Below are 20,804 nucleotides of genomic sequence, written 5' to 3'. Positions count from 1 at the left end.
AAAAGGACCGCCGCTTTGTCTTTCATGTCCGTCATAAAATCGTCTGCCGGCATTCACATACCATTTTTAGTTTGCGTTCATGATCGACCGAAAAAACAGTCAATCAGTCTTCAACATTCACGAATATGCAACGGGCTGCGTGCGTTGTTTCCGCAAAAGGAGCACGGCCTCGGTATTAAAGGCCGTTCGGGAAACTTCGTGCAATGTTCTGTCTGCATTACCATTCCGTTTTTCGTTTATGTTCATGATCGACCGAAAAAACAGTCAATCAGTCTAAAGCATTCTTACGTTTGAGGCGTAGCGAGAGAATTCCGAAATGATGCTTAACATTCGCATTGTTGTCAAAATCACGATTTGTGGTTGGAATAAGTTTTAAATATATATATTTTGAATAAATAGCTCGCAACGTTTGTATCCGTTGTTTTTTCATAGAGTGAAAGTGGTACATGCTACATGGCCGTCGTATCCAAATACAATTACGTTTTAATACAAAATTCCAATTCTTTTGATCGTCTCGTTGCATCCTCTGCACTGCATTAGTGCAGTTGAATCTATGAAATTCAATAATCAAAATAAGTTATCGGAGTAAATTGATTAACGGCATTTAAAGAAAAATCAACCACTCGTGCTCGCAACAACACAAATAGGTAGGTATATACCGTAAAACGGGGTAACATTAATCAGTTTTTTCACTTTTTCGTGAGTACACTGGGGTCTTTTTTTACGCGGGTTTTTTTATGCGGTTTTTTTATACGCGACTTTTTTACGCGATTTTTACAATAACGCGGATTATTTTTACGCGGCTTTTTGACATAACGCAGATTACACTGTGCTACAAATGAAAAAAAAAATGCAAGAACTTCTGAAGTGACCTAGTGTAGGTTATAGGTCTTGTTGAGTGTAACATACTATTTATCACATATAGGTAAAATTTGAAAAAATATATAAATCATCTTATTTTATTAATTATGAATCATCTTATTTATATTAAAACTATTCATCACATATAGGTAAACTCTTTAAACATATTTATATATTTCAAAGTGTCTATTTTTCGCCTTTCCAAAACAGCCAAAATATAAAAAATTGGTTGGAAAATAACCGAATTAAACATAAAAATGTAAGCTAAAGTAAAAAGCAGGGTTTTGACCTTAACTTATAATTTTTGGGGTTTTTTGAAAAACTTAAAGTAAACGCGCAAGTAACACATGACTTAAACTATAACCTGTTATATACTGATAGTTTAGTTATTTAAATTAAGCATGAAAAAATTACAAATTGTACTAAAACCAATCGATGCGAGAGACTTCTCGCTCTCGATAAATGATAGCATGAAAAGACCGAATATAAGAGCTTTCTGATTTGAGCCGTGAACGAGTACGTACGGAGACAATTAAGAAGATTAAATCTAAAGATAGTTTTTAATAACTGATTGAAGAAGACCCGACTTATACTAAGTAAAAGCCTATATTGGCTGATCAATTAGATCATTGATCTAATATAACCCACACTAAGTCACATCAAAAGTTCTTGCATTTTTTTATCATTTGTAGCTCCGTGAAATAGTTGTGCGATAGAAGCCAAAAATACTGGTTTTCTAGAGAAAATAAAACTTAGCCAAATATCAACCGATTTTCACCAAAATACTTTCATTTGATTCGGAATTGAATATACTTTCAAAATTATATTATATTTGTGGTGTGTTTCTTTAAAAAACGGCAAATTTCAAACTAAGTCGATAAACTGCGTGAAAAAATCTAAAAATTTATATTTAAACTCAAATAACTCAACATATTTTATTGATATTAGTAAAAACCTGTATATGTTTTGAAAGCTTCATTTATCCCCTTTCTAAAACTGCTTAAATATTAAAAATCGGTTGATAAATGACTGAGTTAAAAAATATTATATGCGCTGAGGTCCAAAAAACCGTATTTTGACCCTAACTTCCGATTTTGAGGGTGTTTGTGAAATTTCTAGTATAAGCGAATGTTATACTCAACAAGACCTACAACCTACACTAGGTCACTTCAGAAGTTCTAAATCGCTGTGGCATAGTGACGATTATTTTACGCGAAATAAGTTTAGTATAAGTAAATCCAATAAAGTAAAAATCAATCGTATGGTTCATGACAATAAGATATTCTGTTTTATTAATCTAAATAATGCATATTTTTAATATATTTGCTGTTATTATCAAAAAATAGGCAATTTTCGTTGATTCGGGAAGAAGAAACAAAAATACATTAATAATTTTACAATGATACGAGTCAGGGTCGTTGCGATTTACTTCCGTTTAAGAAACGAAAGCTTAAACATGTAGCAAAATTATTATAAAAAGTTATTGTCATGTTCTTCAATGAATTTTCATTTTAGGAGCACTAAAAACTTATTTTGTGTGTTTCGTTACCATTTTTATATCATTTTTCAAGTTTATATTTACTTACGTGCCATTATTTTTAATCGGATCTTATTATTGAATGGAGTTTTTTAAGCAATTTTTTAAAATTACGCGGTTTTTTATACGCGGATTTTTTCAACGCGGTACAACCAACCGCGTAAAAAAAGACCCCTGTGTATTTATATATTTTACAACTGAAATTACAGTTTTCATATTTTTAGTACCAGTACTGGCATCCTTAGAACTTGAGAAGTTAGTTTTTAAAGCCCTTCGAAAATCTTGAACATTAAAACACTTGTTTTTCGTCGTTGTTTCTTTATTTGGGATAACTTTGATCGGTGTCAATTTTGAATTGTTTTGAAACTTTTTTGAACTAAAAATGTTAGATATTGCTTTGATAACATGTTGAGAGACGCTTTCCGGAATGACATCACGTTCTCCTTGACTGCTCTCATTGCGGAGGATAGTCCTGTCCTTGCACCTAGCCGCGGCCTACTGCGAGTCATTTTTATGCCATATGTAATTTCACCTTTCGATGATGAAAAACGTAAACGTTGCGAAATGTGCCAGAAGTATTTTGTAAGTCAGCAATCGTTGTAATATGTTTGTGTTCAGAAAACGTATGTTGATCATATATGCAAGGCCTTTCCAAAAACGGAAGTATCAATAGGCCAGCTCTAGCCTCTTACGTTCTATGCTCTAGCCAAGACAACATCCTGGCGTAGACCAGGATGATGTCTGGTTAGAGCATAAAACTGGACTTTCTCAACATATATAAATTAATTAATTATAAATGTAATAAATTTGCATAAATTTTTTTCTAGTTGATTGAGAAAATTAGATAACGGATTTGGAGAACATGTCAATGAATACGAAATGTTTAATATTCGACTAGTATAAAGTGCTTTCTTGGCACTTACTGAGAGTAAGAAATATAACGATCAAATTGATTTTAAAATCTGATTATCAAAACAATAAAAAATTTCAAACAAAGCAATATCGTTCAGATCTCGAATGACACAAGACTAAGATGTTTTACTCAAAATTAGCAAAAGTAATCACGGGGCAGTTTTATTTCAACTATTCATGAGAAGGGTAGAGCTGATCAATGTTACCCCGCTGATCAATGATACCCTGTTTTACGGTACAAAATATTGATTAGAAAATATGATTTCCTTCACACAAGTGAGGCTAAAAACATACTGGCGCGGCCTGCGCTGCGTAGGCGGTTCGCCTTACCGTGGGTTAATGTACAGCCTTAAGTATACCTGTACATTAAACTGCGGTAGGGCGAGCCGCTTTCGCAGCGCAGGATACGCTACAACCACAGTCGAGTCACAAAAAAAATTTAAAGGCCATCCACCTCAGATGCAAAGCACACAATTAGGAAATAGCAAATCACATGTGTTAATTGCCGCGCAAGCGACCGAAACTTATTTCATTCTTAACTTCCCGCCTTCGGTGCCGTCTTCGCTGGCCCGCAACTCAGCGAAGCTGTAGAAATGGTACCAACTACCCTATTCACTTTGTGCCTTGAACGTATACATAATGAAAGATTGAACGAAATAAACGAGCGCTGCCATAGCGAATGACCGCCACCTAGGAACTAAAAAAATGTTCAATTCCACTTTGACTGCTCTTTCTCTGGGCGATCGCTGTACTATGCCGAGCAGACAAGTTGACTGCGGAAAGCGATCGCATTCGTGTTTTAACAGTCAACTTGCGATCCTTTACAAAGCACTGGTTTTACCTCGATTGAGAAACTGGTTATATTTTTGAAAAGTCTTGAAAATCAACCAAAAAGTACACAAATTCACCTTCAAAATGAAACTTGTTGTCACCTTCAAAATCGGATCAAAACTGAGGAAGTTTCAGGTGTTTGAAGTTGAGCTTAACATTGTGATTTCAAACATGAAAATCATCGAAATTGCCTGATATAGCAACACTCAAAGTGCGATTTAAAATTGTTATCTCAACCGATTGTCATTAAACTTTGGGAAAGGGTCATTTACACTTTGGGAACATCCATAAATGACGTAGCTTTTTTAAGAGTTTTTTTGACACCCCCCTCCCCCATCGTAGCATTTTGTCACAAAATCAGGACCCCCTCTAGATAATTACGTAGCTTTGTAACAACTCCCCCCCCCCCCTACATGATATTTTTTTTGCAAATTTTATTATCAAAAACATACGGTGTCATCATAAATGAAAAACAAAAGACAAGAAAGTAATAAAAATAATCCAAAACATACAAAACAGTGATAAAAAATAACAATTAGAAAAAAATCCAAATTTTTTTCTTAGTTTCATATTTGCTACGTAGCTTGGTTTTACCCCCCACCCTCCCCCTCGTCACCTTTCGTCACAAAACTGCAAACCCCTTCCTCCCCCCTCGAATGCTACGTCGTTTATGAATGTTCCCTTTGAGAATCTTCGGAAAAATGGAAAACATCAAAAATATTGACATGAAAAATCGAGGTTTTTTCCGGCTTTCGACCACTGTGAGATGGTTACGGTAAGGTGTTGGATTATCGTGCTTGCTATTCAACATCGTGGAAGGTGTGATACGAATGGCACGATATTCAGAAGGTCTGTTCAGCTCTTTGACTCCACCGATGACATTAATATTGTAGCACGAACTCTTGAGAAGATGACGGAGACGTACATCAGACTAAAGGCTGAAGCCGGACGAATTGGACTTGCCATAATCGCATCAAAGACTAAGTACATGAGAGGAAGAGGTTCCAGAGAGGACAGTATCAACCTCCCACCATGAATTCATATTAGCGGTGATGAAATAGAGGTGGTAGACGAATTCGTGTGCCTGGACTTACTGGTGACTGCTGACAACGACACCAGTAGAGAAGTTCGTCGTCGCTTTATGGCAGGAAATCGTGCCTAGTTTGGAAACCGAAGGACGTTCCGCTCGAATAAAATCCGCAGCCGCATGAAGTCAACCATATACAAAACACTGATCAGACCGTCTTCTACGGCCGCGAAATCTGGACCATAACATGCTCGTGGAGGATCAACGCGCTCTTGGAGTTTTCGAACGGAAGGAGCTGCGTACCATCTGTGGTGAAGTGCAGATGAAAGATGGATTATGGCGGAGGCGGAAGAACTACGGGTTGCATCAGCTGCTGAGAGGACCACGCATCGTTCAAACAGCAAAAATCGGGAGACTACGGTAGGCATGTCGTAAGAATGTCGGAGACAACCCGGTGAAAATGGTTCTCGATAACGACCCGACTGGAACGGGGTGACGGTGCACGCAGCGAGCAAGGTGGCTCGATCAAGTGAAAGAGCTGCGGGGCCTCCGTAAACGACATGGCTGGCGAGCTGCAGCCATGGGTCGAATTTAATGGAGACGACTTCTTCTAACAGCAAGGGAAACTTCGACCTGGAGCTAATAATTCGTTGGAACAAGTAAAAATTCAAAATCTCATTAAAAAAAATAGTTTTATGCATTTCATTATCCGTACATGATTACAACCATTTCAATGTGAAATAACGGTAGAGAATTTACTTCGCTTCATTTCTACTCGAACCAGTTGTTCCGCATCCTATGTTATGAACACATATTTCAAATGAAGTATAGTCCATTTAAGGTTAAGCAATGAATTTTTAAGATCTACATTATTAACTTCTTGGTCATTATTTGGTCACTATTTAAATGAAAAATGTCACTAAAGTCACAATTATTCTACTCCAGCTTTGGTACTAGCTCTGTTAAGGCCCTTCAAGAAATATTGCCAATTTTTTTGTTAATAGAGGGTTAACACCGTAATGACCATCCGTTGAAAAATTTGCATTTTCAATTATCTGTCAAAAGTCAATGAAATGATTATTCTTTTACGCACATCACAAGTTGATTCTTTATTTTCGAGGGTTAATTGAAACCGGTCCGTGCTTTTTCCGTGCAAGTTTTTGAAGTAGTTAAAAAAACCTTTTTGTTTTTTTATCTACTTCAAAAACTTTTAGAAATTAAATTCATAGTATACAATTTGAAACATAGTATACAAAATGACAATACAAGAGAACTGGATATGCTCAGTAGGGCTACGCCAGTCTAAACGCTTTATAAAACCAAGCGTGAAGAAAAGCCAGCAATTGATTAGTTTAAATAATAAGGGACTAAGGACAATTACTGGACTTTTTACAGGACACTGTCCAAGTAAGCATCACCTGAACAAATTGGTCTGTCAGATGACGAAATTTGTCGTCTCTGTGGGTTCGAATGTGAAACCATTTGTGAAGATTTGTTCTGTCACTGCAGTGCACTAATACAGCGCAGAATAAGAGCCTTTGGAAAAGGAACTTTGGAGCCTTTTGAGGTCTGGTCTGCGAATCCTAATGAGGTAATACATTTCATACGAAATTCAGTACCTAAGTGGGAGAAGGGGTGCGATATGACAACGACGATCACTTCCATCAATAGTGATATGTCTGCCACGAGTACCTAGACTAAAGAAGAGGTCACAAAGGATCAAAATAATGGTCGCAGTGGTCCAAATCTTACAAAAAAAAAAAAAAATACAAAATGAAACAAATATATGGAATGTTCTGCAAAAATTAACACTAATAAGTATTTGCACTAGAAATGCTTTATGGAGCTCCAATTCGGTAAAACGATTCCGAACTTTCAAGAACTAAAGTCTAAACAAGAGTTTGAAATACGTAGCGCGTAAAAACCGCGTTAATTCAGTAATCCGCTTAAAAAAACACCTAAATTCCGAAATCCACGTAAAAAAGACCTAACTATCCTATTGATAGCTATGGCTTTGCCAAATGAAGTTCTTACGAATTTTCACCAAAACAGTCAGCTCACAGCTGCAACGGTCAACTTTTTTTTTCCATGATGACGATGATAGCACTGATTTCCATTATTGAAGTGCTTCATAGTTCAGTTCCGTAAAATACTTTTTTTGGTGCTTTTTATGTCAAACTTTAAGCACTGCATAACTTTGTATTAGATAGGCGGTTGTTTTTCGGGCGTTGCATTGTTGACTGCTTATCTACACAGGAATTTAGTTTCCAAAGGAAAAAAACGATCAAGAATTTTCTGGCATATGATCTCCTTTTTTTAGTTGCTGGTATTGTATGGCAACCGAATGTTTCAAAATAAAATATAAGCGAGCCTCATTTTGCTAAGCCCTCAACAATTTTTTCATTCACAAGAACAATAGCATGTAGTACGTACGTAATTGAATGATGGTTGTGCAATCTTGCTTGAATCCGCCATCCAGATCTGGGAGAGAAGATTCGTTGGTATGCCACTGGTAAGATAGTGTGGATTGGCTGTAACCAGCGCCTTAAGGTGTTCAAGCATGATTTGGTTACTAGTCATCTGATTCATGCTGTTTACAGAAGTGCCACCACCGAATCCTAGTGTTGTTGCCATGCTCACTGAAGATCGAGATTTACAAAAAAAAACATAAATTAAAATCTAAATGATTCAGCTGTGTAAATATCAAGTATAGAAGTGATGATTACTATATATCAGCAGTCTCTTACACATAGAAAACGCGCATGCATAAAATCGATACTCTTATGAGACATACCACCTCGACGCATTGCTCCAATGTTGAAACGCTAACTCAATTGCAAGATGTTTGCATTCATTGACGGCTAACATTAATTAGCATAGCTAAGAGACACAATAAGCGACAGGGATAGGCGATATTGCAAATTCCTAGTTGCGAACCGGAGGGGAGAACAGAGTAACAGGAAAGGGTTCGGGTTGTAAGGTTTGCTAGTGGTCTTCCGATATCATTATTCACTGCAATAGGAGTTTCGAGCGCGGAGAAATACATAAACGACCACTCAAGGTGTATATAAATTTCATAATTATGCTGACTGCGAAGTGATTTAGATATGGAAACTAGAACGAAATGAAGCTATTAATACATCCATGCATAAATAAACCAAACTGACGATACCGGTAAATATTGTTCCGGCAGAGGGGAAAATTTCTTCAGCAAAATTTATCAAGCGAAAACTTATGAAATGTTGTATGCAAAAAAAAAAAATCTTATCCTCTATTTAAAAAAAAAAACAAAACTAATAATTTAAGTAGCGCTTTCCATTTCTTACGTCATTGAGCGAGTAATCGGAATTTTTATTGTTCGAATCAGTTTGTTTCTAGGTTACAGTATTATCTTCTGATATTTGTGCTGGTTTAAAAGAACATAGCATAGCGAACGGCTTCGACAGTGGTTTTCTTTGGCAGGTTTCTCCATAAGATTGATACAGAAAACCTGTCGAAGCCGTTCGCTACCCTAGATACTTTTTCCCAAGCAGTAAACTTTGTTTTTATCAAGAATTTTGTGTATTACTGCAACAAATGTGTAGTATTTTGTAATGATAATAAAATAAGCAATTACTACTCTGCCGGTACCCGCATAACTGTCCCATAATGATTTTGGTCACTTTTGAGTTATCATCGGGAATTGACCTAATTGTTACCATATTTTCTAGAAAAAAATTAAAATTGATACTTTTGTATGGAACATGGAAAAAATACCAAGTTGTTTTTGTCCCATATTGAAAGTACCCGCATTACAGTCCCACTGCATAGTGGTACAAACTGCAAACATATAATTTTGCTCCAGATTAGTGTATATCGGATTATTTTAGGCATATAAAAGTATGTCATTTAATTACCTAGACTAATGTTGTTTTTCTGTAGTACAATCTACGTTGCCAATGGGAACACTGTTAAAGGTGAACAAGTTAGAAAAATATCCGCTTGAAGAAAATGAAAAATTCATATGGTTTTCGGTAGTGAAAATAACCGAAATTGGAATCAAGCGTAGTTGAAGCAATTCAGTGCGTGTTATCGTTAAAAGTGTGGTTGTTCTAATGGAAGTACATTTGTAAAACTGTTCAGAAAAGTTAAAATTTTGTAATCGCTGCGCGGCTTCCGGTAGCGCAGTTTCGTGGTAGTAGTGTGTATGTCTGGATAATGTGTATTAGATGTGGACGTGCAAGTTACAAGATTGCTGGTAGTGCTGCGCGCTAGCCCCATGGGCTATAGTACAAATAGGAAACAAAAATCGGAAGATGGCAGTAAATTAAAAGATGAAACCTGTGCAGTTGAGAATTCTAGTGTTTTTGGATTCATTGCGTCGCGGGTGATGGTTTAGATTATGTGTAAATGTTATGTGATTTTGCTGTGCAGAGTTTGTGGTTCCGGCGAATGAAGAGCCTGGTAACAATTGTTGATGCTATTAGAGTGTGATAGTGAGGGGAACGTCGTGGCGCCATGTGGGATGCATGTGTGATGTTAAATATTACCGGTGCTTGCTTATGTGGAAACGAACTATTCAGCTAAGTATACACTATTCAGCTAAGTATACCAGGGGGGATTTACCGCTGTCGAATTTCATATATGTGTGCGTTATCGCAGATCAACTCTGGTCCATGACGTTTGATAAATTACCAATGTGACGATAAAACATCACCAATTTTCGTTTAAAACTTGTTGCTGTCCCAAAATTTCACTACGGAACGCATTATTAATAAAAGATTTCCGCGATTTCTCGAGTTTCGTTAAAAGAGAACGTTACATTTTACTTCGATCAAAACGACAAAAACCAAAACGCCTTGTTGCCAAATGTGTTGGTCACGGTTTCACGATATCTGACAGATAGATTCCCCCTGAAGTATACACTAAGTATACACAGGCTTGCCAGAGCTGCGGTTTTTTTTTTTTATTAATGCGCAGTATATGTAGCTTGTAGTTTTGATTGACGAAATCAAAACTCCAACCGAATAAATTTTACGCCTTTATTCTAGGGTTCCCTAGCTTTTGATTAAACATTGGTGCATGAATGAAGTTGAAATGAAACTTATGCGATGACATCATCTTGTTATGCATTCCCTTTTTATCTCTATTTATGACTTCTTTAGCTTTTGATTATTTTGTTTTTGCTCTGGGGCAAAATTTCAAAATTTTGGTAAATTTTCAAAGATCTGCATAATACATGTCTGAAACGATAGAACCTATAATGATTGCTCTGGTATTTTTCAAATGCATTAATAATGTTGTATTGATATTGATCTATACGCTTTTTATAAAATTTTCGAGCTTTGGATGCATGAATGATGCCAAATTTTTAAATTTTCACTTACATCAACAATGACGACAACCGCGCTGTTATTATCCTTGTCCACGCGGCGGCTATTGTAGTGATATCCCGATCCCGAAAAACTAACATTTTATCTAAGTAATAATCGCGTACAGATTTATCGTTTATTGTAAAGAATTACCGTTCAGTGTTATTCGCGACTTAAAAAATATTTTTGCTTCGTTTCCTCATACATAAAGTAAATTTTAAACAAATTTGTATATTTTATAAAACAAATCACGAACATGTAATATCATTTTTACTGTCAGTTTAAGCCGGTCCCAAATACTCTAATATGTCGATGTAATCAAAGATTATTAATTATAGATACGATCGCATAGCTTGTCGAGGTGAGTCCTGATACGCGAAAATTACCGGATTTTCAGGAACCCCCCCCCCCCCCCCCTTTACCCGTGTCCACGGCGCGCATAGTATTCACGAGATAATACTATGAACGCACGAAAAATTCGTTAGATCGTATAAAATTCGCTGGAGGCTTTGAATTCCAACAGCTTAGTTTGTCCCGTCCATTTATTTTTTAGTTATTTAATTCTCTTTATTTAATGACTCCACTTTTTTTTAGTGATTCGTAACTTTTCAGATATCATTCAGTAAATAAATGAAACAGATTAAACTTAACCTTAGGTCAGATAACTGAATAAATTCGTTAAGATCAGAGCGACTTGATATTTGTCGGGTGTGTGTTTCCGCGGATGAATTTTTGTAAGATTTTGTAGTCGACTGAAATAAATAAATAATTTCGCTCGGTAGTGATATAATGACTTCACGAGGAGATGCCCGCTTAGATTTTTTTTTTTTAAATTGGTAATATGGCTCGCGTGCGCTTTGTTTTTACGGTGATAAATAAGCAAACAGAATAAATTAGGATCGCATTACGACTTTCGCGGCCGATATAACGAACTCGTAGGCGCGATATTTGTTATTATGAACCCGGCACTGGAACTCAGCACGCCGTTTACCAAAACGAACCATGCTGTAAACCTTGCCCTCTTCTCCAACATCCCTGTGATTTCTCGTGGAAGTGCAGAGGTGTTCTCGGCTTCCAATAAAGCGGGTATCACGTCAACATGTTCCCATACACACTCCTTCATTGACCTGCATTCGGATGCGGCCGGCGCTGGTATTGCCCAATATAAAGATTAGGGTCATCAGTTTTTACACATTGAAGATGCATGTTAGTCCCAAGCATCATCTGTTGGTTCTCTGTGTAACTACAGCTGATCTGGCAATAACGGAGTAGCAACCGCGGGCGGTCAATCATGCTCATGCTCATGCTCATGCTCATGCTCATGCTCAGTACAATCTACGTTGCCAATGATACAGCCGGTTGCTGGTTGAATTTATATGTGATGGGACAAAATGTGCGAGTACTTTTGAAATATACCCGCATATTTTGTCCCGTTTTGTCTTTTTTTCAAGTTATATAACGTAGAACCAATTCCATCCATGGTTTTTTGTTTTCAACGATAAACTTGTGATGCCATGAAACTGTTATGGTCATTGGTTCTGGGTGTAATTGCGGGAAATCCGAAAATTCACGGATAATATTTAATCGCCGTTTTCTCAACATGTTGTTTTTCATTATGGGACAGTTATCCGGGTACCGGCAGTACTGTAAAATTCAAAAAGTTACATAGCAATGAAAAGAACAAACTTTTATCATTACAGCAACATTACCGTAGGTATGTAAAATTTTTTATTCGTCGTAAATGCAACAACATCAGCACGAACTTCAACAATAAGGTACTACACATCAAACAAAACACGCTTGTACAGTAACTATTCGCTAACTGGGCACGCTTTAACTGGGCTTCTTTTTAACTGGGCGCTCGCTAACTGGGAGGATTCCCAGTTAAAAAGACAACAAACGTCAAATATCTAAACAAACGGGGGGCATATGGATTGGGAACGAAAACTGAAAAATTAAAGTTTTTCTAATGGAGCATAATTAAAATACAAGACAATTATATAGCTGATAAATGTACTCGCTATATACAACTAAAGTTAAAAGCTTTATTTAAGAGATAAGTTTGTAGTTGTGGCATCACTATTTGATGATCAACTTGAGAACGCAAGCCTTTTATGAAGTTGTTGCGAAGCAGTGTTATTTATTGAACTCCCCCTCGGCGTTGAGATGATATCCCAGTTAGCGAGCTGATTTCAATAACTGGGAAGTGCTCGTCGCCCAGTTAGCGAACAGTTGCTGTATCATTATAACAACGTCACAGAGGGCATTTCTTTTTTAAATGTTTGAAAAGTTACAACGCAGCGCATAATTTCCTTTGTAGGTTCAATAAAAAAATATAAGTGCTGCTTTTTTATTATGTTTCAATTGTTATTTGAGCTATTTGACACACAAAATATTTTACACCACTGTCTGTCGTATCCTCGCGATGAAAAAAGACTGCAATGCATTATTGTATGTTATCTCAAAGTTATTGAGTACGACGCGTTGCTTGCTCTACTTCAGTGGCAAGTAAAGGACGGGGAAGGTTTTTGATTCTAAAACTACTGAACGTGTTACGAGCATTATTTTCAAATGTACCAAGGCTCACTCTCCTCCGGGGGTCTTGAGATACGATGTTAGTCAAACAAGCCAATCGTCTTATGTTCGAATCCCGGCTCACGAAAGACTGTAACTGTCAGGAGGATCGTAGCACTAGATCTGCAATTGTCCTGTACACTCAATAGGTGACCGTGTAATCTGTGTACCTACAATAAATAGAGTTCCGATAGCGAATTGTAGCACCAAGGCATTGCTTTTCAGCCAGATTCACGTGGAATTCAGGTTTTCGAATTTTTTTTTGATGCCAAATGACTTAAAAACGCATGAAACGTCGAGAATTGGTGTCATCTGAAAAAAATTTTTTTTTGCAAAAATTTGCTCTCTGGGACTTAGTCGTTTTTTCAATTGTGGAAGGCGGAGTTCAAAATGTTTAGAATTTATCTTCTGAAATTGATCACTAGTCTCTCGAAATAGCTTGTATACACTATAACTAGCATCGAATACATTATGTTTCATTAGGGTAGTTCATTTATTCGGCATAGGGTGGTTCATAATATTGTGAAAAATGAGTATAAAATAAAAAAAGTATGTTATTCGATGCCACTGGACTATTTTTTCGTGAGACTACGTAAAATAATTAGTGTATGTGAACAAACCTAACACTTAGAGTTCAGCCCGAAATGGGGGAAATAACTGGACTGTTTGAAACGTATGCGTGATCAACATGTGCATGAAGTAAACTTTAAAAAAATAAATGGCAATAATCAATTTATCGATTTCAATAAATATTTATTTTATTGAACTTAAAAAAAGAAGCCTTTCAAAATCACCCTTTTCTGACACACTACTGTTATTTTCAATAAGCTATGAATAGAATAAATATCATTATGGATCATATCAAAAACTAGATAGTAACATGTTACGTTGTGGAAATGCACTTCAAGTACTCCAACTTCCCTGAAATATAGCATTTATTTCCCTGTCATTTTTCAGCATTCGGCATAAAATAATGCAACGTAGATGAACGCAACTCTGAAATCTCAGTGGAAAATGTATTCGATCAGTAATGAAACCGAATGTTTGTGATCCCGAACAGGGCTCAACATTTTTGAAACAAAACAATGTAACTGATTATTCGCGCTGTCATTTCGATTCGAACAGTTTTATTTTCACTTGATTCCTTCCGGCTGCTGTCGTCGAATCACTTCTTTCTCTCTTTCCCGTCTGTTGTTCATCGGATCGTTTTAAATGAAACTGATAACTATTTCAATTGACGAAGAGAGTGACGGAGAGAGATTCATTTCATTCATCGTCTCAATTGGAACTATCACCGCATCGCGTCGTTTGATGATAGTTTTCTAATACCGCAAGCAGCAGTTAAAGCGGCAATGGCATCCAAAAAACACGTCACGCAAATTCCTATCAATATTTCGGATTTATTTCGCTGTTGATCACTGACGCTGCATAACCACTTCGGATTGTGAAACTGGTTTTGATGTTCTCCGTTTCATATCGTCACGGTTTTTTTTCTCCCTCGTCCATATATTTGCGCGAAGTACTGCATGGAAGCCCCCTGACTCCGTTAGCGCTCATTGTCATTTTCGATTGAGAATCGTCATGTGAGAGTGACGGTGATAATCTTTTCTTTCAATTGAATCGCATTTGTATCATTTTCTAGCCCTTCAGTTGTCAAAATCAAAGCAAGAGCTTCCGAGTAGTTTCCATGTGACTCACGAAGAGCTTGAGAATGATAAAAAAGCTTTTCAATTGAAAGCGACGGGTCAAAGCGTCACTATAGCCTGATAATTGTCAATTCAAAATGGCTTTGTCAGACTCTGATGTCGAATCAGCCTTTTATGCTAAAAAAATCAATTTTTGCCTTAAAGAACCGTTTGAAAAAGAATCGCGTGTCGGTTGATAATTTTTTTCTGATATTCCCTGATTCGCTGATCGAAAAATGAAATCCCTGACATTCCTGATTTTCCAGGTTTTCACCACCCTGAAGAATATTATTTTCAAACATTTTCATTGTGACTTAAGAACTTAAGAAATCTCTTTGTTGCTGCTTAGTTTTCTTTTCGAACTCTTAAACAAATACTACCAATTGAAAAATATTGTAATGATAGCAAAATGCGGCAATAGCACTGAACGAAGAAACACTCTGGATAGATTTTAATTTAGTTATCTACAAACTTTTGAAATTCCCATTCTGAATGAGATCTGGAAATAATGCGCTATAAGTTCATATTTAGGGAATTTGAAGTCAACAAGCGATAACTAACGATAACGAAAAAAAAAACATAATTTGCAAAATTGTATAACTGAATAACACAACATATAACGTCAGGATTCATAAGTATGAATGATGCAGCACAAACTTGATTCAGCTCCATAGTTCAGTTGCCTACAAATCTTTAAAAACTTCTACTGAATACTGTAACAAGCGATAACTGTGCTTTGTTTATTATTGGGACATATATAGACGCAATGCGACATTGCTAGACGAAGAACTAAAATACTATTTCTAAGAATTGTAAAACTGAATAACAACACAACATATAATGATGATCCAACAGTATTAAGGGAGCAGCACAAAATTATGCATATATACATAACAACTTCTGAAACATTTTACTAAACGAAAAACTTTTTAAAACTCGAATTTAGTATTTGAAAGAATAAAGTAGAAACTCTAATATATATTGTCTTTAACTACACCAGAATATTTTAACTTACTTTGGGCCAACAAACTAGCAATACTTGGCGGATAATAGCTACCCAAGCCACCGAGTATGCTAGTTGCCCCAGGTGGAATCGCTCCGGACGGCACAATGCTGGGTGCCGCTGCTTTGCTCGTGCTCGTTCCAGGCCCGGGTAAATGGTTGCCACTATTGTTACTTATACTACCAATACCAGTAAAAGATAACTTATCTGTTTCATTACAGCCACCCATTCCAAAAACTGGATGATCACATAGAACCATGTTATCCGTTATTATCCATTATCAATTAACCATAACCGTTGACAAAAATAAAATTGGTAACGATGACAAAGAATTTGTGGTAGTACAACAGCAAGATAACAAGAATATGTTTGGAGGTGCGGTATGCATAAAGGACGATAAAAACATAACAAATACTTCTTATTAAGAATTATTTCATATTTATCTTAATGTGGAGACCGATCAAATACTAAATTTCTTGTGAACGATCACAATACTCACCACTACTGCCTACTCCTGATTGTTTTGAGAGGGTTGGTTGTTTGATCACCTCATAATTTCCTGCATTGGCCGATTTTGTTACTAACCCGCTGGGAATCTTTCCCGTCGATTTGGACGATACATTTGATGCGGCTATCATAGACGTTACACTGCTGGGTGATATTGCAGAAGTGTTTTCCTTTTTGAATTTCGTCATTGTTGCAACGGTAGCTAAATCTCTGCCCCCACCTAAAAAAAAACAAAAATTGAAAAATAAAAAAAATAAAACAAATAGCTTGAAACCACCAGCGCATATATTTTTGCTACAATGAATCGTTCAGTCATAATTCAATGTTGCATAAAAAGCATGAAAAGATTCACAATGAACTAAAATAGCTTCTTTGTTAGTTACGTATCGAGATATCAAATCAACTCAAAATATAACTGGTCACATTTGATGAAAAAAAAAAAAACATTCTACAGGGTGAGGAAAGATTATCCGTGCTCAATGTTTTAACAGAACTTTATTCTTTCGATATTAAACAACAACATATTTATACAAAATGTAGATACATTAGCATGGTTTGTGATATTTACATCACGGACTCGAAATGTCCACCCTTGGCTTCAACGCACACCTTCAATCTTTTAGGGATATTATTGACGATGGACGATGGTTCTTCCACAGATATGGCATCCCAGGCTTTGGCTAGACTAGCTTTCTAATGATCCAATGGTTTGTGTGGTTTAGTACAGGCTTTGGATTCAAGAATAGACCAAACGTAATAGTCTATTGAATTTAAATCAGAAGAGTTTGAATGCCATTCATCTTTAGTTAAATATCTCGGAAAGTCTGCTACAGAGTTCCAGTATTTTTTTCGCTCTTTGCGATGGAGCCCAATCTTGTTGTAATGTCCATTTTGTTTTACCGAAATGTACACGTACCAAAGGTGCCCCTGTGTCGGTAAAAAGCTTTTGGTAAACAAATTGATTGATTTATACACCCTTTTCAATGAAGTTGTGCGATGGCGTCCATCGATAAATTCTGTTAACAGAATCTCCGATTTTTGGTATCGATTTTCTTTCATCCTGTCATTTAGGTAATGATTTTTTGAAAATTTGTAAAGCTCTATTTAAAGTTCCAAGCGAAGTGAAAATCTCATACAAAATGTTCATTTTTTTACGCTCGTGAAAAATGCAACCTGCAAAAATTTCACTTCGCTTGGAACTGTAAACAAATTCGATCCAGCGAAATCGAAAGTAGTGGATTTCATCTTTTTCACTTGGGTTTACTTTTTTCACGCATGCAAACGCTAGTGAAAAAAGCAGCGGCAAGCGAAAACTTGCGTTCGTTTATATTCTGTCAGTTGCAGCCAATTTTCACTTCGCTCGGAGTGTAAACTCGTGAATTTCGCTTCACTTAAACTGTAAACTGCAGACTGGTGAAATACCTGCGTGTTCCACAAACGGGTTTTCACGACAGATTTCACAAGCGAAAATTTACGCTTTTTCACTTGTCAAATTTTTCACTTCGCTTGGGACTGTAAACTATGCTTAACAACGTAATCCTAAATCCTTGTAAATAATAGTTCGTACAGATTTCGGGTCCATTTTCTAATGATTTTGCCATTTTCGAATTGACCTTCTAGAATCACAGTTAATCCGGTGACGAATAATTATCCAGTTCTCAGGGGTCCTAGCGGTTCTTTTTCTGTCTCTTCCTTAACGATCCTCTAAATTTTCCAGCTCATTATAGCATTTTATAGCGTCTCTAATGTTTTGTATAGGCATTTTCAACATACTAGCGATACTTACTGGACGCTTTCCTTGTTAATACAACTTGATCACTGCACTGCGTAATGCAGAGATGCCAGATGTTTTTGAAAAATGTCTGAAACTGCTCGAAAAACCGGAAAAATCTGCTTGAAATCTAAAACAAATCTATCCGCGATTCGAAAGAATTTCGCTCACGCAGGCAAAAGTCTGCGAAAATCTGCACACATTTTGAGAAAGTCTGCGTGAATATAAGGAAACTCTGACAAAAGTCTGCAGAAACTATGCGTTTCGCAGATAAATCTGTACATCTGGTTTCCCTGGTAATGGATTTGACTTCATTATGACACTTAATGCACACTGTTTTAAAGGATATTTCGTGGTTTTGTTTAAACATAGCCAAGGTTCAAAATTGCATAGGTAAGCTCTTTTCAACCACTGTCAAATCTTAGTTATACACTGAAACAAAAAACACGGATAATTATTCCTCACCCTGTATGCATAGACCCTAACGTTAACTTCTCAGAGTTATTAAACTTTTAAGTTTCTTGAATACTCTTTTTTTTAGGTGACTTCAACTTTAATTGTACATCACTTAGTAGTTTCACCAATTTGCCTCTACCATTTTTGGTTGGTATCCAATTTGCCTTTACCATATTTTGGCTTTCCGGGGGATTTGGAAAATAGGTCGATCAACCGATTGGCTTCTGCAGTATCTTGTTTTCTTCGAATGGCATCTAAGTTCTTTGGTACAGAAAATGTAAAGGCGATCAGATTATAATTATGAGTAACCAATAATTATAAAATTCAAAAAAACAGCATTTCTAGTAAATATGAAACGGGAATGCTGATTTATAATTATCTCTCTAAGGAAACTATCTTGTGAATGTGTCAGGATCCATCCGCTATATTGTTGAATTGTAATATTTCCGCGAAACTATGTTGCCATACAAGAATCAAATTGTTGAAAGTTGTGGTCAAATGATTTGATATAGATGAGGAATCGAATGGACTGAGCTGTAGAAATCCATTTTCAAAGGGTGGCATATAAGCGCTCTATTATATTGGAATACATAACAGTGTGAGTTGGGCAAGCGAATTATACTATGTACATAGTTCAAATTAGGGTGACAATGCGAACGTTCTGTACCACCCAGTTCCTATGTATTCAATGCTTCCGCTAACTGATGATAAGAAGATAACTGTTTAAGGATGCAAGAACTTGTATGCATGTTCATGTTCCATTCCATAGGGGATATAAATCTAAAAAAGGGCATTTGTTCTGATAATAATTCAATATTTTGATATTTTGACTGCCACAAACAAACACATCGGAGCAACAGACAAACAAAACATTCCTTATGTAAGTCCCCTGGCTTCGGTGTACACTAAATTCTTTTTTACTCGGCTTTTTATTCAATTCAATCAAATAAAAAAAAAATTTACATAGCTTCCAATGTTCAAACACCAATTCGAGCGTACCAAACCATTTCATTTTCTGAATTTCATTCTGAATCCCTTGAAGCGTTCTCTTACTTGTTAAACAACATGTTAAGCAACATCGTAATTCGTAAATCAAAAGTTTATTCTTTAAACAAAGTTCAGAATTTCTATTCATGAGAAGATATAAACATCTCGTATGGACTTTGCTTGTACACTCTCAATATTTGATCACAGAGGCGTCTCGTCCACCTGTTCAACCTGTTCATAGGACAGGTAGACAATCTCAGAAAAAAGTGATTTTTTCATATTTGTAGAGTGGATGAAAAATCATCAAAGGTAATTTATTTGTTATTTTAATGTTATCCCGAACATCCTTATTTTATTTTCTACATAGTGGAAATTTATGCACCATAAAGAATGTAACCTGATGGGCTACACTTCAGACTACGCCATACAACTCACACGCAACGCAACCCACACGGCCACACGCAATAATGACTACCGTTTGTTCAGACCTTTCACCTGAACTAACCGCCGTTCAACACTTCTCTGCACCTACAAGAGCGGAAGGGTAGACGCAGTCATTTATGCTCACCACTACTAATGCGACGCCTCGCGTAAAAATGACATTTTTGGTTCAAACTTTCTGCTGAACAAAACCGATGTCAGCGAGAGAAAACATTCATTCCTACACACCACCTCTCTTCAGTGTCTGGTAAATCTGTTTCGTTATGCCTTTCTGTTACTTCTCTCGACGTCATTGAAATTTGAGAGAGACCACGTGGCCGCGAGAGTTCGCAGATCCATCTTCAGAGCTTTCGTAGTGCAAATGAAAAACGAGCAAATTCATTCATTATTTCTGTCAATGTGGTGGAATTCTTCCGTCGATGTATAGTTTCATTCAAACCTCTACACCCATTTTGTTCATTCGAAAACTTGAACCTCGCATATTCCGCATAGTATACGTTTGTCTTCTTACGCGCTGCTTTCTTTTTAGCTTAAAATTTTAACATCGTCTAAGGAAACGCTTTAGCATTGAACTAAGATTTGATAAACAAAGATAGGTTTTTTACTCAAGCGAAAAGTTTAGAGGCAAAAAGATCATAAACATAATTTTAATTATCGTTGGACGAAACCTGAATGATACTGACATTGCATATCACAACTCCATCCGTCGAGCGAACTTTTCTAGTTCTTCGACGGATCAAGAGTTATTCACGACTAAAACCGATCATTGAGAATCATGATGCGATAAATGTGGATAAAGATTTCCTCTATGAAATGATGCAGATAACATTATTCTACGAGAAAATTATCGGAAAACTCGCG

General features: G+C 36.5%; 1 protein-coding gene across 4 annotated transcripts in view; it reads right to left on the bottom strand.

Annotated features, from left to right (window-relative positions):
* The window catches only part of LOC129724437 (protein strawberry notch), a 58,218-nt gene that overhangs the window by 17,707 nt on the left and 19,707 nt on the right, over positions 1–20,804 (bottom strand). For 2 of the 4 annotated variants that reach the window (XM_055679350.1, XM_055679351.1), the window contains exons 3-5: positions 16,281–16,508; positions 15,794–16,018; positions 7,602–7,807 (exon numbers count right to left, since the gene is read on the bottom strand). In XM_055679350.1, coding sequence (XP_055535325.1) covers positions 7,602–7,807; positions 15,794–16,018; positions 16,281–16,508 — 659 coding nt within the window. Of the gene's footprint in view, positions 1–7,601; positions 7,808–9,773; positions 10,853–15,793; positions 16,019–16,280; positions 16,509–20,804 lie in introns of those variants that run through there. The other 2 variants (XM_055679352.1, XM_055679353.1) reach the window with 2 other exon arrangements.

Source organism: Wyeomyia smithii, chromosome 2 (genome assembly GCF_029784165.1).
Source record: "Wyeomyia smithii strain HCP4-BCI-WySm-NY-G18 chromosome 2, ASM2978416v1, whole genome shotgun sequence".
NCBI classification, from domain to species: domain Eukaryota; kingdom Metazoa; phylum Arthropoda; class Insecta; order Diptera; family Culicidae; genus Wyeomyia; species Wyeomyia smithii.
Note: the sequence above shows the minus strand (reverse complement) of the source record. Positions and strands in the feature narration are given on the sequence as shown.